General features: G+C 41.1%; 1 protein-coding gene across 2 annotated transcripts; it reads right to left on the bottom strand.

The window, feature by feature from the left end:
- Positions 1–380: 380 nt before the first annotated feature.
- LOC5507732 (tetratricopeptide repeat protein 39C) lies at positions 381–17,219 on the bottom strand. Of its 2 annotated transcripts, XM_032376425.2 has the most exons (17): positions 16,892–17,219; positions 10,681–10,729; positions 10,384–10,570; positions 9,780–9,958; positions 8,953–9,218; positions 7,910–7,980; positions 7,694–7,744; positions 7,066–7,163; positions 6,515–6,608; positions 5,426–5,480; positions 4,861–4,913; positions 4,670–4,776; positions 3,997–4,120; positions 2,848–2,948; positions 2,337–2,441; positions 2,192–2,230; positions 381–1,618 (listed from the first exon to the last, which is right to left on the bottom strand). In XM_032376425.2, the coding sequence occupies exons 1-17, from the start codon at positions 17,056–17,058 to the stop codon at positions 1,502–1,504; spliced, it is 1,863 nt and encodes a 620-aa protein (XP_032232316.1). In that variant the 5' UTR covers positions 17,059–17,219; the 3' UTR covers positions 381–1,501. The 2 variants fall into 2 exon arrangements, with proteins under 2 accessions (XP_032232316.1, XP_032232317.1); XM_032376426.2 differs by lacking the exon at positions 7,694–7,744 and having other exon boundaries at positions 16,892–17,218.
- Between the last annotated feature and the right edge of the window lie 114 nt (positions 17,220–17,333).

The raw sequence follows: 17,333 nt of genomic DNA, 5'->3' as shown, positions 1-17,333 counted from the left end.
TAGAATTGTGATAACAATAAAGTGCGCGTAGGTGATGAGCAGACGTGCGTGAACAATCAGAATTATGATAAAACAATAAACAGTGCTCGTAGGTGTAAGCAGACGCGCGTTATCAATCAGAATTGTGATCTAACAATAGACAGTGCGCGTAGGTGATGAGCAGATGCGCGTGATCAATAAGAATTGTGATCTAACAACAGACAGTGTCCGTAGGTGATGAAAAGACGCGTGATCAATCAGAATTGTGATCTAACAATAGACAGTGCGCGTAGGTGATAAGCAGACGCGTGTGAACAATGAGAATTGTGATTTAACAATAGAAAACGTAATTTCTATTTGGATCCAGTATGCCTCCCCACGGTACGCCCGAGCTTCTGACATATCCAGCATCAACTTTATTGCTGTCAACTGTACATAACGCTGACATAAGGAATAGAACGGGACACACGACTCCACTTTGTTACAGTGAATATTTTAAACACATAGATTTTCTAAATGACATCTAGAGCCATTTATTTTTGTATGCAAGAAGTAAATAGACAACTTCATATAAATAGATATCAAGTATAAGCCGAAAGGACTATCGTCTGTTATTTTTTTTTCTGTGCTCTCAACTACAACACAGTAGTGTTTGTTTTACAAGCAAATCAGAACATCTAAGGCTCCATTTACACTAGAACGAAAAAGTTTTGATGAATCTTGACAAAATTCCCAAGTTTTCTCCATTTGAACCGTGGTTGCACTAGCTTCTACGAATTTCTAATGCCTTTCCACCGCGAAGGGCGGCGATAAGTGCGTTTTTATCGTTCAATTAAATGAATAGAGGATATGACCTTTCTGTGTGGCAAATTCAAACCAAAGTAATCACATAAATGACTGCGCCTGTCACACCATTGAACGACGAAAAAAATAAAATATTCAAATGTAACTAAAACCTTTTCTATAAAAAAGTCTGGCTCTCTTCCTCAGTGCTAAATAAGTTGCTTTTGGTGGCTGCTATTTTGCCTCTAAAAGCCTTAGCGTGTTTGTTTGCCGCCCAAACAGTCACGTGATCTCTCACGTGATCTCTTAGAGCCATGATGCTACCAACAAAAACGAGTTTTCGAAATACCAATATTTTCGTGGCAACCAAAGCAACACACGCTTCTTAGAAGTTTTGGTAAAATCTGACAATTTTTGTTTTGATTATCTGAAAAAAAGGCTTGTTATTGGGAGATACTTTTGCAAAACAAACAAAATTTTGCCTTGTGCAAATGGGCTCTAAGTGTGGCATTTTATTCTATCTAAAACTTATCATTTTTCATTTACACTAATTGGCATTAAATTGATTTATAAACAGTGAATCATCAAAATGGAGGCTAAGAAATTTAAAGCGTAAAACACAACCATTCACTGGCCATTGTGTCCAGTTATCTTACAAGTCCAAGTGTTACACACTCGTTTAAGGTTAATAAATATTATACGCACTTCTAACTACAACCAAACTAGACCCATCTTTCTCCTATGGAGTCTTTTTTCGCGTGGATGGTTGGGAAAGCTTTTTCTCCTCGATCCTCGCGAGGGCCGCGTGAACACGGAAGCCAAGGCGGTTCTCGAAGTCGTAACCGCTGAACTGATCCTAAAAAGATACAAAGTTAGAGGAGGCCGCCAATTTAAGCTTCTGCGCAATAACGGGTCACACAAAGAATCCAATTCCATCGTCTGATTACAACAAGTAACTGAGATGTATCTAATAACTTGTCATTAGTGAAGTATCAGACTTCAATCACGGGTGGTTATTCTGAGGTTTCCTAGCAATTAGACCTTGTGGCTAGTCGATATTCTTTAACATCGCGGTTAAGGAGACAATTGAAAATTGAATTCTATCTCAAATCAGCAGACGGAAATGGATGCTTTCTTATTGGTTAATATTTTTCTACGATGATACAATGGCGGCTGCCAGAGCTTAACTTTCGAGAAAGAGAAAATACCCAAAAGGTCATTATGCAAGGGCGAGCCTCAAATAAAGTACACCTTTATTCGATGGGTATGTATCTCTGCACAAGGAAACTCTAGTAACACTCCTTAAATTCATTTTCAAACATCGAATGTTCTAGAAGCAAGTGAATGCGATCCAGGGTAAACAATTTAATTAACAAGTCCTTACGGGTTTTCTGTGCTCAGAGCACCCGAGTAGGGCATGGGTCCTTACCTTGACACGTTTAAGTAGCTCCTCCCCCTTTTCAGCGGTCTGCGGAGATGGAACAAAAATCAAAATGTCAATTCTCTTCACCTGAATACTGTTTTGAGCCACGATGTACTAAGGAGAATTCTTTATTTGACCATTAAACACCTACCCTTTCTTTTTGTGCGTAGAGAACTCCAAGTTCATACGTCGCGAACGGCGGTACGTGGGGGTCTGGGGGCGAGCGACCAGACTTTACCAGCGCGTCTGTAAAACACTGAAATACAACACGTGTAGTATACCTCATTTACTCGGATAAACACCTCTTTCGAAAAAGCGCCTCCCTCGAATAAGCGCTCTCCCCTACCTCCTGAGGTTTTATGTAACTGTTTAAAATTACTATACACCAAAAACTGGAATTCGACTCTGCCAAATTTTCGTCTTTAATAAGACTTCTTCAGGGCAGACTGGTTCACGAACACGACTATTTGGGCTTTTTGTATTTGTTTAAAATTATTAAAATATGCACGTAGTTCTAAGAGCACTGGAGCTAGAAAATTTATTGAAACAAGTTGGAATAATGACAGAGAAAAAAAACTGTTTTAGTAGTATAAAATTGGTATTAAAAAACATACTCCGGTCTTTTGTGCGAGGTTCGTCCTTTTAAAAAAGCACAATATTACCTGTACTGCCAACTCATCGTTTCGAAGGATCTGATGTACTGAGCCCTGGATGAGCGATCTTAGGGGAATCAGCTGAGGGCTTGGCTTTGAGTTCCGCAAGTCTGGGGATGTTGAACATCGACAACATGAGAACGCATAAGTAGTCCGATGTGAACCGACGGCGGGATGCAAGGAATGTGTTACATATACAGATAGCGTGACGTAGATATTGTGTGACATACAACGCTAGCCTGACCTTGAGATTGTGTTACCATTTACCGATAACGTGATTGTGTAACATGTGTTACATGTACCGATGTACCCGTACATGAACCCGTGACCTAGAGACTGTTACATACACCTAGAGCGTGAACTAGAAATTGGTGGCATGTAACGAAAGCGTGACCTTAAGATCGTGGTACATCTACTGATAGCGTGACCTTAATTTATGCGTTACATGTACTGAAAGCATCTAGTGATTGTGTTTCTTGAAATGATAGGGTGATCTAATGATTGTGTTACTTGTACTGATGTGACCTAAAGATTGTGTTACTAAGTAATCATAGCGTGACCTATTGACTGTGTTACTATTTACTGATTGTGTTACCTAGTGATTGTCTTACTTGTACAGATAGCGTGACCTTGTGCTTGTGTTACTTGTACAGATAGCGTGACCTTGTGCTTGTGTTACTTGTACAGATAGCGTGACCTAGTGCTTGTGTTACATGTACAGATAGCGTGACCTAGTGCTTGTGTTACATGTACAGATAGCGTGACCTTGTGCTTGTGTTACTTGTACAGATAGCGTGACCTAGTGATTGTGTTACTTGTACAGATAGCGTGACCTAGTGATTGTGTTACATGTACAGATAGCGTGACCTAGTGCTTGTGTTACATGTACAGATAGCGTGGCCTAGTGATTGTGTTACATGTACAGATAGCGTGACCTAGTGCTTGTGTTACATGTACAGATAGCGTGACCTTGTGCTTGTGTTACTTGTACAGATAGCATGACCTAGTGATTGTGTTACTTGTACAGATAGTGTGACCTAGTGATTGTGTTACATGTACAGATAGCGTGACCTAGTGATTGTGTTACTTGTACAGATAGCGTGACCTAGGTCTTGTGTTACTTGTCTTGGTAGCCCGACGGGAGATTGCATGACTCACCTTGTAGCATTTTATGTAAAACAGGCTGACTACACGTGTAGAATGCTCTCCATACATAGAGTAGTTCCAGCGCTAACAGAAGACAGTCATCTTCACTTGGTGGGGTCTTTTTGTACAAAGCTGCCTGAATCAGAAATAAGGTTAAGTTTATAAATGTCAAGAATTTGAAAGAAAGAAGAAATAAAACCATAACAGAAGTTGAAAAATATAACACGCTTGTCTCCTCTCTCCAAATCTCGCTCATCCTTATCCCCTACCATTTCCTCGCCCTCCCATTCTGATTCCTTCTAGTCCCCACCACACCCTCCCTTTTCCAATCATCTTTCCAACTCTACATACACACTCATTTTCAAAACCTTCCACCTTCCCTCTTTCCAACTCTTTATCCTTGCAATCATCCTACCCTTGTACCTTCCATTTCCCTATCTATACCACCGTCCACCCTTCCTCTTTCCAACTCTTCCTCACCATAATCGTTCCACCCTTCCTCTTCCAGCCCTCTAATCCTACCCTTTTCTGACAAACCCATTCTTCTTCCTTCAAACTCTCCATCCCACACTTCCTTTTTTCCAACTTTCCATCACTAACACCCCCTCAAACATCCCATAATCTCTCACACTCCAACACAACTTCTTAGTTCACATCGCTTCTTAGTTCAACATGCTAGACTTACCTTTCTACATAGAAATTCCTCCAATGGGGTCTTCTTTTTTACAAGTTTAGAGATAGATTTGAATTGTGTCTGGGCTTCAGTTGTGCTACCCAGAAGTCCGATAGTAACTACAAAATGAAAACAAGAAGCCAAAAGATAAGCAACAAAGATGCAACAAAGAGTCGAGGGAGGCAAAAACTTTTTTTACTTACCTCCACATAGATACGCATAGTAACCTTGAGACCATTTCGAGTCCTCCTTCAACCTTTTACAGGAAAAAGCACATAAATAACAGAAAAGGAAAGGAAGGTTGAGTAAATAGTTAAAAAAGTATATGAGAAAGAAGATGCCATTCTGTAAAAAATACATTTCGAGTCCTCCTTCAACCTTTTACAGGAAAAAGCACATAAATAACAGAAAAGGAAAGGAAGGTTGAGTAAATAGTTCAAAAAGTATATGAGAAAGAAGATGCCATTCTGTAAAAAATACATAGAAAAAAAATATTTTTTGCTTCTCAATACCGTCGTGGGTAAAGGCAAGGCAAGCCATGAACAAGCGGCAGAGGAAGGGATATACAGGCATGGCCTAGTGGGGATACAGTAACCGTGGATAGGGTAGGGCCGGGCCGGGTGTGGCAGAGGGCATAGTGTCAGTAGGCAGGGCGTGGACAAGTAGTGCAGGACTGGAAACCATGGGGAGTACAGGCGTGGCCTACTGAGGGTACAGTGAGAGAGGATAGGTAAGGACAGGGCAAGGGTACAGCAGGAGGCGAGTTACCTGAAAAAAGCAGGCAAGGCATACTCCCATTCAAGCTGAAGGAGATGGCACCACCCTATAAAAGGAAAGAGTTTAATTTTTAAAAACACATAAGGAAAATCAAAACCAATCATCTTAGGGCTGGTGAAAACATTGAGCTCAGTCCACGTCCAGTCTAGTTACTGATAGAGCCATTTTGCATCATTGATATCATGGAAAGAGTATATAAGCATATTAGTGCTGTTGTTAAATCCTAACCCAACTGGAAACAAAATATCACCCGAGTCAACCGTACATTAAAGGATTATACACAATAGGGGCCTTGAACTAAGAGATCACGTGACTATTTGGGTGGCAAACCAGCACATCCTCAGGTTTTAGCAGCAAAATAACAGCAACAAAAAGCAACTTATTCAGTGCTTCTGAAAAAGCCAATTCTTTTGTCAGAAACAGTTTAGCGTCAGTCAAAGATTTATTTTTTCGTGATTCTCTGGTGTGACGGGCGCATACTTTTCTGATTTTTTTCTATTATTTTGGTTTTAATTTGCCAACCAGAAATGCCACATTAGTATTGTCATCATTAAGTAGTTTATAATTTACAGAAAATGTAAGGGGCTTTCTTTTATCAGGACTTTTTTTAAATAAAACTCAATAATGAGGCATCGTTGTAAAGATGGTGCTTATAAAATAAGCTACTGTAAGCCTGAGACCCTTTAATAAGAGGGGTACAATACCTATCTCATATTGACAGATTAGCCCTGTAATAAGAGGTGTACAGTACCTATCTCATATTGACATATTAGTCCTGTAATAAGAGGGGTTTAGTACCTATCTCATATTGACAGATTAGCCCTGTAATAAGAGGGGTTCAGTACCTATCTCATATTGACATATTAGCCCTGTAATAAGAGGTGTTCAGTACCCATCTCATATTGACATATTAGCCCTGTAATGAGAGGGGTACAATACCTATCTCATATTGACATATTAGCCCTGTAATAAGAGGTGTTCAGTACCTATCTCATATTGACATATTAGCCCTGTAATGAGAGGGGTACAATACCTATCTCATATTGACATATTAGCCCTGTAATGAGAGGTGTACAGTACCTATCTCATATTGACAGATGAGTGCTATTTCCTTTTGGTCGGCAGCTGCCAACATAGCTTCATGGAATTCTTGTAGTGCAAGCCTTGCGTCACCCTGTCATGTCAAGGAGAAAAAGTAGTGTAAGTAAAGAAGGAATTATTGGAGGTAGCACTCTCTATATTTCCATTGTTTTGCTATGCTGGTTATGCAAATTTGTGGTCCATTGTAAGTTTAGGATGCAAGACTTTGCTCACTATCGGCATCAATTTTGTTCAAGGTCGTTGTACCCTGTTCTTGTCAGTGATATGTTAGTGGAAAATATCTCTGGGTTTCAAAGGATGCAGCAACACCAGGTTTATAAAGAAGTCTGTCTGGTCCTCACACAAGGTTAATACTATTATTATCCCATTGACAGTTTTCTTGTGTGCAGATTTTGCTGGCCTCTTTTCTTAGAGTGCTTTCGTGTTCTTTTTTCATTTTATCTAGGGATGGGATTATATTTTTTGCAAAGGAAGGGGGGTTGCCCTTACTATTGCATCTTTCAAGCCTACCCCATGCAAACAATAATTACCTTAAGTCTGGAAACAAGTCCTTTAAAAAATAAGAATACGGCAGATGAGGGGTACTCTTGTGAAGACTCTTCCAATATTGCTGTGGCATCGGCAAGACCTAGATATTTTGTACAGTCATGCAACATTAATCAACAAATAAAAAATATATATACAACATTACTATTATTATGGTCCATGTTTCAGCTGGATCTTTCTATATGAACGCTGCAGTTTGACTAGCTTGAGATATAGATACAAAATAACTGCATTTGAACCTGTAAGGTGGCTGGACAAATGGAAATGTTGGAAGCCAGATTTTATGAATTCCACTGAATAGTTAATATAACATATTTTTCATTTGATAGTAACAATTTTTTTTATTTAAATTCTGAACAAGTATATATTTAAAAAATATTAAGAGAGAGAGAGAGAGAGAGAGAGAGAGAGAGAGAGAGAGAGAGAGAGAGAGAGAGAGAGAGAGAGAGAGAGAGAGAGAGAGAGAGAGAGAGAGGGAGGCAGAGATTTTCAATTACAAACTATATTGTGATACAACATATGGCTATTTTGTGTTAACAGTTGTATTAAAGTGTTCGTGACAAACAATATTTCAATTTTTCCAAACTAACAATAAAGCAGAAGACAACTGACCGCCTGTGATACTCAAGTGCCCAGCTGACACTGACTGACTGTCACTAGCTGCTGAAGAAAGCCAGGGACATAATCAATAGATAAAGTGGACAGAACTTATCCATGAGTTATAGCTATTTTCCTTGTTGCATGACCTTGGCGAATCCAAAGAAATTGTCTTATTTGGGAATAACATGATTAACATAATTACACTCGACATGATAACATGACACTCACCTTCCTCATTACTGCCCTCGTCGAGAGCAATAAACGGCCTGATGACGGCATGATACCAGAGTAGTGTCAGTCTGAAAAAAAGACACATGTTTAAATACTTACTGTAAGAGAGTTGTGAAAGGTCTTTTCAGTTTTGACCCACCCCACACCGCATGACAGGACACATACATACAGTATCTCAGTCGCACAAGAACCAATAGCTTAGTCAGGCCCGTACCCAGGGGGGTGCAGGGGATGCGAACGTACCCCCCACAACTGTTGAAGGTCAACTTTCGGTTCTCAATAGATATGCTATTTGTAGACAAAACTATAAAGCATAAGCTAGATCACTCCTGTATCTAGTCAAATCCGACAATAAACGTCCCATGGAGATACTGCAAAGGCATAAAAAATCGTTGTTTTTTTTTTTTTTTTTTCGCTGGTTGTCAAATTTTTATCAGAGAACTTTTTCCATGCCCCCCCCCCCCCCCCCCCCGGAAAAATTAGGTCCATTTTTTCGAATTTTGTGACCCCCCGAAAAAATCCTGGGTATGGGCATGTCAGTGGTAATTTAAACAAGGCCTGTGGTTTAAAAGTAGAGGGATGCCAACAGGGATTCTCCTGCTGTACAAAAGGCTTTTTTTTATCTGTTTTATGTCAGCTATAAAATAAACATCATCAAAGAAACAAAATAACTTGAAACATTTGTGATTTTTTCATTGTTAAAATGGACATAAAAATGCGAATGACTTTCAATTTTTGTGACTGAATGTTACTGGTGATGTAAATATCACTAAAGAATGGTGTGCTTTTTGACAAAAATGAATGTATATTACTGTTATTGATCGTATATTGCCGCAAATGAACAGCAAAAGGTGTAGTATACACTATTGAGTATTCTTAAAGAACATTTAAAGCTCAGTGTCGATTGAGAAGAATAATTATTGCAGTTGAATTCGTAGTCATTCGTGAAGTTTTGGAGTGAGTGAATAATCTTTTTTTGGAATCCCTGACATTCTTCTTTAGGAACATGGATCCATTTCAAAAGCATACTCTGAGCTTACCTGGCAACGGGAGCTTTCATATCTTCACTCTGACTGGCTATCTGCAGGGCCTGTAGGCCTACATCTCTATTGCCAGAAAATCCCAACAATTGACAAAACTTTAAGAGCTTTGGTGGGACAAGTGAGATGGCTAGATGGAACAGGCCATAACCGCAAGATACGGCCGCCTGGAGGTGACAAAGGGCTTCAGCGGTTACAGCATATTCTTTTGATTGACTTGACGGGCCAGGAAGTTCATCCATAGGATAGTCTAGCTCTTCATCAATCTAAAAAAAACAAATTATATATCAAAGCTAGCCTGATAGCTGGCTTTCATTTTGGGTTATTGGGAAATGTTTTGTTTTCGGCCATATCAAGAATATTACAGTGATGAAAAGGGCAGAACCTTTCTATTAGTATCAGAGATTCAATAATGCTCTTAAAAAGATTAACAGGTTCCTAACATTTATATATCAAACGAGAATAAATGCCTTTTACCAGCCTTACCAGACATGGCGGAAAAACCTAAAAAACGCACAATTCCAGATAGAGAGAGAAGACACAATTTTTTCAGTGGCCATAGGCTCCTTGTATTACGGACTGATTTTTAAAACAAAAATAACGTGAGTCCGAAGTGCACATAACCAGATTTTGGCTTTTTAAGCTCAGGGACGAAAAGCTCAAATTTCAATGCCACTTTACAAAAAGTCGCATCAATTTAAAAAAGTTGCACTTGATATTTTGTTTGCTATAAGTTACTAAGTACTCGGAGAAATTCTCCGCCTTATTCGATGTGAAATGTGCTTATTTGAAGCGTCAGGTCATGTTTTTCTGTCATGTCGCCTTACCATAGTGTCTGAAATCTCTTCCTGACTTGACTCGGATGCGCCGTTTTCCTGCACCCTAACAAGTTCAGGTGCCCAGCTGAGGAAAGGGCCACCAATAGCACTAATCTCACGGTAACACTTATCATAAAGCTTCCATGCACGTCGCATAAGATAGCCACCCTTTATATAATCTGTGATGCCTGGAGCAATGAAAAAAAAAGCAATAAAGATTTGTTATCTGTGGGGCTTTTCTTGCTTACAATTTCATAATTTTCTTCACATTTTAAGTAAAATTTTTTGCCAGAAAATGAAGGAGGGATGGAGGGCGGGCCAATTGTAAGTTACTGCCTACTCGCCATGGAAAAATGATCTGAGCATGCCTCACACTTTTTGGCATTTGGTCACGACCTCAACAAAGCACTAGCTTACAGCTCCAAGGCTAGACCCAAATAAAAAAATGTTGGATGGATTTTAAGAAGGGTGGTGCAGATTCATTGTTCTTTTGTTGTTTTCCTCAAATAGGGGTGGGGGGGAACCCAACCACTATATCAGACCATGTTGCTGGATGGATAGCCTCTACTGTGAGTTGGATAAATTATGCATCTAATTCTTAACCCTCACTTACCTTGTTTTAAAAAGGTTAACAACGCCATATACAACTCACAGTCAGCATACAGGATCTGGCGCATCAGACGCTCATCCATGGCCAAACCTGTCTTTTTACTCCCTTCAACACAGCAGGTTTTCTGAGCTCTTTTGAGGCTTTCAAGGGCTCGATCTAACTGGTCATCCTCAAATGTAAGAATGGCTTGCTAAATCAGAAAGAAAAAAAAACTCTTAAGGTTTTTACTCATATTAAAAGTAGGGTAATATGGCTTAGTTGATGCATTGTCTTCATATTAATACTAATTGTAATACTTACAACAAAATCCACCATCCCTGACCCTGCACTCATCAGAGGGCTACCATTACTACAAAGCAAGCAATACAGAGCTTTAAAACTCTCTTTTAGCAACATAACCAGAACCCTTTTGTTGTAGTTTTACTTCCGGTTAATTAGCATATCTTTCGCACATGCGCACCCGGATGGAGTTCCTCGTGTAGTCCGCCATGTTTTGTACTGTGTTAATAAAATAGGTGAATAAAAAGCCTTCAAGTCAACTTATTACATGGTGTCAGAAGCAAACTGAAGGAAAATCACTCTCAAACATACCAGGTCGGTATTTTACGAGAAATCTAGCAAGTTTACACAAGGAAAATGGCCGAACTCACTGGACTCACTAGCCCTCGTATGGACTGGAATGCAACCGATCTTCAACAAGCGCTAAAAAAGTTCAAGGCAACCGTCGAATTGTACTTTTCTGGCCCGCTTAAGTCCAAATCGGAGGAAGAAAAGGTCAGTTATCTGTTGATATGGACGGGAGAAGAAGGAATTGAATTAGTTTCTACGTGGTCGCTAACCTCAGACGAGAAGAAAAAGCTGTCAACTTACTGGGAGAAGTTTGAAGAATACGTCGCCCCCAAGAGCAATTTTCGCTTAGCACGATTTAAACTACGCACTCTGAAGCAAAAGGACGATGAACCAGTGGATTCATTTATAAAGAAAGTAAGATTGCTAGCCAGCGAATGCAGGTATGATAATGTAGACGAACACATTATTGACGCTCTAATTTTCGGGTCTCGCCGCCCACGTGTCCAGGCTAAACTCCTCGAGTTAGACAAAACTCTAACGCTCGCTAAGGCAATAGACATAGCCAGGACTGAGGAAGCCACTTCGGCTCAGTTACAAGATATTAGAGGCACAAACACTATACCTGTACACGCAACAACCCACAAAAGCCCTTCTTCACATCCCAAGACACACTCACGTGAAAATAAACAAATACAAACTTGTGGGAACTGTGGCACTAGCCATAATGTGACACAAAAATCCCTGTGCCCCGCAAACGGAACAAAATGCAGCAACTGTGGGAAACCAAACCACTGGGCCAAGGTTTGCCGTTCCACCAAACCCCAAGGTCCCACCCCGAGGGGAAGAGGCAGGCGGGGAAACCGGAACAAATCAAAGCAACAGATAAACACCCTCAGCAATGAGAATGCTAGCACTGCACCTGAGCCCCTAGATTCCCCACAGTTATATTTTCACTCTCTGACCATTGATAGTATGTCTCGACAGATCACTCAAGCGCTCGTCAACATACAGGTTAACTCGAATAACGGGACACTACCACTATTATGCAAGATTGACACTGGTGCTGAAGGAAATGTGATCCCATTAAGCAACTACAAGCACATCTATCCAGAGTCACTCTGCGACATAGACGGCAAGCCCCTCAGCTTAGCCCCATCAGATACAAGGATAACAGCATATGGAGGCCATGAAGTACAACACTACGGTACCTGCAACCTCACTTTACTACATAACGGTCAGTCCAGCCCTCATGAATTTCATGTTGTAAACACGACAGGACCTACAATCCTAGGACTACCCACATGTACTGCAATGAAGCTTGTAACCCTTAACCACAGTCTAAGCAAAGACCAGGCTGAGCCAGCCGAAATACGACCAGCTCAAGTACCCAAGGATGACCCTGAGGCAAAGGCAGCTCTACTAAGACAGTATGCTGACTGCTTCGAAGGCATCGGATGCTTCAGCGGAGAGTTCCATATCACACTTGACCCTACAGTACCCGCTGTGGTTCACCCGCCACGACGAGTCCCTGAAGCACTTCAGGAGCCTCTGCGCAAGGAGTTGGAATCCCTCGTACAGCAAGGAATCATCACCAAGGTTGATGAACCCACTGACTGGGTCAACTCGCTAGTCTGTTCCACAAAGCGGAATGGCTCCATACGACTCTGCCTTGATCCAAAGGACCTCAACTGCGCCATCAAACGTCCACATCATCGTACACCCACTCTTGATGAAGTCTTATCAAAGCTAAGTGGATCCGAGTACTTCTCCATAGTTGACGCCCGCAGCGGTTATTGGAACATAAAGCTTGACCAGGAAAGCTCACTCTATACAACATTCAACTCTCCCCATGGAAGATTCAGATTCCTACGACTACCCTTTGGCCTGATTTGTGCTCAGGACATCTTCCAAAAGAAGGTAGATGAAACCTTTGGTGACTTACCTGGGGTGACAGGCATCACAGATGACATAGTTGTTTACGGACGCAACCGTAAGGAGCATGACAATAACCTGAAAGCAGTAATGGAGCGTGCCCGTGAAACTGGTCTGAAATTCAATGCTGACAAATGCAAAATTGCCAGCAAGGAACTTGTCTTCTTCGGACACACCCTAAGTGCAGATGGTCTGAAACTTGACCCTGCTAAGGTTGAAGCCATCAACAACATGGATCCTTCAACGAGCCTCACCGATCTCCAAGTCTTCCTAGGTATGACGCAATACCTTAGCCGTTTCATACCCAACCTCGCTTCAACAGCAGCGGTCCTCTGGGACTTGACAAGGAAAAGTAGTCAATTCCAGTGGTGCCCAGAACACCAGAAAGCTGTAGATGACATCAAGAAACTCATCACATCGCCAGCCTCGCTGCAGTATTTCGACAGCACCAAGCCTGTCGTAATCCAGGTGGATGCATCTCAACGTGGCCTCGGCGCGACACTCATCCAAGATAAAGGCCCTGTGGAGTACAGAAGTAAGCTACTCACTGAAACCGAGAGGAGGTACTCCAACATAGAAAGGGAAATGCTTGCAGTCGTCCATGGTCTCGAGAAATTCCACTACTACGCTTATGGACGCCACGTCCAGGTCCACACGGACCACAAGCCACTGGAGGCAATATCCAAAAAGCATCTGGCCAGCGCGCCACCCCGCATTGCCAGGATGATGCTGCGGATACAGAAATACGACATCGACATTCGATATGTCCCAGGGAAGGACATACCCCTGGCCGACGCCCTCTCACGACTTAACCCAAGTCCCGGTGACACTATCGCTGGACTTGATGTCTCTATACATGAGCTACACTTGCACCTCAATGCTAGCCCTACTAGGATAACGCAGATCCAAGAGGAGACGAGGAAGGACACAACACTTCACTCACTTCGTGCTGTCATCGCCCAAGGTTGGCCAAACAAAAGAGCTGAATGCCCTGAGTTACTACACCCATACTGGAACTATCGTGACGAACTTACTGTCGCCGATGGATTGGTCCTGAAGGGTACCCGAATTGTAATTCCAAAGACCCTGCAACCAGATGTTCTACAGCAGCTACACTATGCACACCAGGGTGCGGAAAAATGCAAGCTCAGAGCCAAGGGATCAGTCTTTTGGGCGAACATCAATGCCGACATCGACAACATGGTCAAGAGTTGTGCTCCCTGTCAGCATAATCAGTCCATGAACACTAAAGAACCGCTAATACCTCATGATGTTCCACCAAGGCCCTGGCACACCCTAGCATCTGACTTATTCTCCTGGAACGGTTCACCATACTTACTACTCTCTGATTACTACAGTAAGTTCCCAATTGTGCGCAAGCTAACTAACATCCAATCATCTACTGTCATCGCTCACCTCAAAGGAATATTTGAGGAACATGGCATACCAAACAAACTTGTCACAGGACATGACACCCAGTTTACGTCTGCTCTATTCAAGGTTTTCAGCAGCACCTATGGATTTATTCATACAACTACAAGCCCATACTACAAGGAGGCTAATGGCTTCATAGAGAGAAATGTGCAAACTGTCAAGGATCTCCTTCAAAAGTGCAAGGAATCAGGGCAAGACCCACATCTAGCCATGCTGTGCCTGAGAACAACCCCTTTGGGTCACACCCCGCAGAGTTGCTAAATTCCAGAATATATCAGTCTAACCTGCCAGCTACTTCCAGGCATGCACTACTGAACAAACCTGACTATGATGCCAATGTCAAGCTGCAAGCCAGACAAGACCGACAGAAATCATATTACGACAGGACTTCCAAGTGTCTACAGCCTGTCTACCCTCAGGACGCTGTCAGAGTCTTCAACCCCCTCAACTCCAAATGGGAGCCAGGAATAGTTCGAGCCGCTGCGCCAACCCCACGCTCGCACATTGTGGACATGGCCAATGGCAGTACTCTCACCAGAAACCGCAGACACATTCGTCCCACAGGTGAAAAACTAAGCTTGAATAATACCTCAGCTACTGATGACTACGAGCCTGTAGCAGAACCAGCACCTAACGACAACCAACCCCCAACAGAGCCAAGGACGTCTACACCTGGTACCCCTGCGAAGTCCACACCTACCCAAAGTGGTCCACCATTACGCAGATCAACACGGACAGTGAAGCCCCCAGACAGACTGAACTTGTAGCATTTGCTACACAAACATTAGATATTGAACTATGTTATTATTAGTACTGCAAAGTTCTTTGTTTTTTTTACACCCCTAATTGGACACTACCAGTCACATTTGTACTCATGTAATTTTTCAGCTTTTCAGCTTAGAGAAGGGGATGTTGTAGTTTTACTTCCGGTTAATTAGCATATCTTTCGCACATGCGCACCCGGATGGAGTTCCTCGTGTAGTCCGCCATGTTTTGTATTGTGTTAATAAAATAGGTGAATAAAAAGCCTTCAAGTCAACTTATTACACCTTTGAAAAGGTGCATGTAAGTAAAGTTTTATTTGCTATGTGAGCATCTGTTAGCAGAGAGTTGATGGTATCCTAAACTAATATAAATAATCATTAAAAAACATGTCCTAATATGATTCAACAGGGAGTAACAAAGGAACCACCCCTCCCCCAACCTCCAAAAGACCCACTTTAATGCCAGCTCCCCCCTTCCTCTGTTACTACAAAGTTCACACTACAATCAAGTCCAAAACTTTTGATAATTATTGTCTAAAATTGTCTCCATTGGACTGCCATGCGAACATAGGTGTGTGCTCTCCCCTCTCACTTGAGATACCCCCAGCCAACCCCTCTCTCAATGTTGTTTTTGAGTCCCTCAATTTAAAGCCCACAACACTGAATCAGGGGGAGCGGATACCTCTGACAAAATAGCCGAGATTGCATCTAACGTATAAAAACCCTGTCTTGTGAGTGTTTTATCAAGCATTTTGGGGCGTGATTGTACTTTAGTTCTGAAAATGTACCAGCCCAAAAGTAGAGTGAATACTGAGCTTTTGTACTTTCATGTTTCTATACACCATTTTTTGTTAGCTTGTTATATGTATGTTATGTTTTGTTTTATGATAAATTTTGTTCAGAAATAATTAAAAATTCTAGTTATGGCAATCTGTTTCTACATCAATATTGCAGTACTTTCAAATTTGTGATTAACATTAATGTTAATATTGTATACCAAGATGATGGGGACAATGTAATGGGATTTTTAAATGACTCTTGGCATTATCAGATTGATTGTTTAAACGTCGTGATTTTAATAATAGTGCACTGCTAGAATAGTAGCAATTAAATAATTTCCCGTCTGTGGAAATTGAAATTCAATTCCATTGCATCGCTAGAAAATACGAATAAAGAACACAAATTTGAAATAAATAAATAAAAGTATGTGCTAGCTTGAGAAATGCGTAACAGATAATAGAATAAAAAAGTAACATTTTATAAAGAAACATTTCTTTTTTTTTCGTGGCAGCTGCCGCATAGAGTCGAAATGTTGGATGACATCATCAGTTTCACTGCGATGAAAATTTAATATATTTTTGTATGGTCGATTGAAGCATACAAAAACAAAGACAACCCTTTTTTCTCTCATATGACTTTGGTGAAGATAGATAAGGAATTATCAGGTGATGAAATAATTTTCCTGTAATGCCCTCTAAGGTCATTTACAAGAGGGATTTGTTATGGAAAAGCCATTGTGCAAAAAATATAAAGTATCTACGTCTCGTAGACTTTAATATTTTTACCTTAATCGCTAGCATAAATGCATCGGCCAATAACAACGATCGTTAGCTTTTCTTTTGGAGAAATAATATAACTGTTTGGGAATAAAGAGATGGCGCTTTTAATAATTCCTATGGGAATATAGTTGATAGTTTTTACGCCGAAAACAAACAAAGGCCGCTCCAATTCGGTGAGGCTTTGTGCTCAAACAAAATTAACTGGAGCCATTTTACTGCAATTTTCAGCAATATTTATCCATCATGTCTAACCTGTGATTTTTGAAGAGCTTCTGCGATTCCTCAAAGCCATTGTTTAGAAGGAGATTTATTCCGTCGCGTGCAAGTCCATGATATTCCCAAAATCCAGTTCTCTTCGAAGTGTTGTCGTCATTTGATGCAAAGCTAGCATTTCGCATATCATTCTTTGAGGAACTCATGGGGATGCAGAATCAAGCCCTTATAAAGCTTCCCTTAGGATCTTACTTTTGGAAAAATAATAAATAGGTTTGCAATAGCGAAGGCTGTTTTCACGTTGCTACCTTCTGCTTCTCCCGCCATGTTTGGATTCGTAATCCTGAAAGAACATTCGGTACGTTGTCGGGTTCCTGCTGAGTTGACAGTCGACTTAGACGAGAAGAAATCGATTGAATGTTCTCGGAAAGAAAATTTGCATATTTGTTGGTAAGTTGGTTTTAGACCCTTGGTTTTAGAC

This window comes from Nematostella vectensis, chromosome 11 (assembly GCF_932526225.1).
Source record: "Nematostella vectensis chromosome 11, jaNemVect1.1, whole genome shotgun sequence".
In the NCBI taxonomy this organism is placed as follows: Eukaryota; Metazoa; Cnidaria; class Anthozoa; order Actiniaria; family Edwardsiidae; genus Nematostella; species Nematostella vectensis.
This window is presented reverse-complemented; position numbering and strand designations above follow the sequence as displayed.

What these genes read in the sequence shown, in the direction of transcription:
- LOC5507732 (XM_032376425.2), bottom strand. Translation starts at nt 17,058, where the DNA reads ATGAGTTCCTCAAAGAATGATATGCGAAATGCTAGCTTTGCATCAAAT. An exon ending in AAGAGATTTCAGACACTATG is followed by an intron (nt 9,219 to 9,779) that starts GTAAGGCGACAT and finishes TGTTTTTTTTAG; the next exon opens with ATTGATGAAGAGCTAGACTA. An exon ending in TTTACATAAAATGCTACAAG is followed by an intron (nt 2,949 to 3,996) that starts GTGAGTCATGCA and finishes CAACATCCCCAG; the next exon opens with ACTTGCGGAACTCAAAGCCA.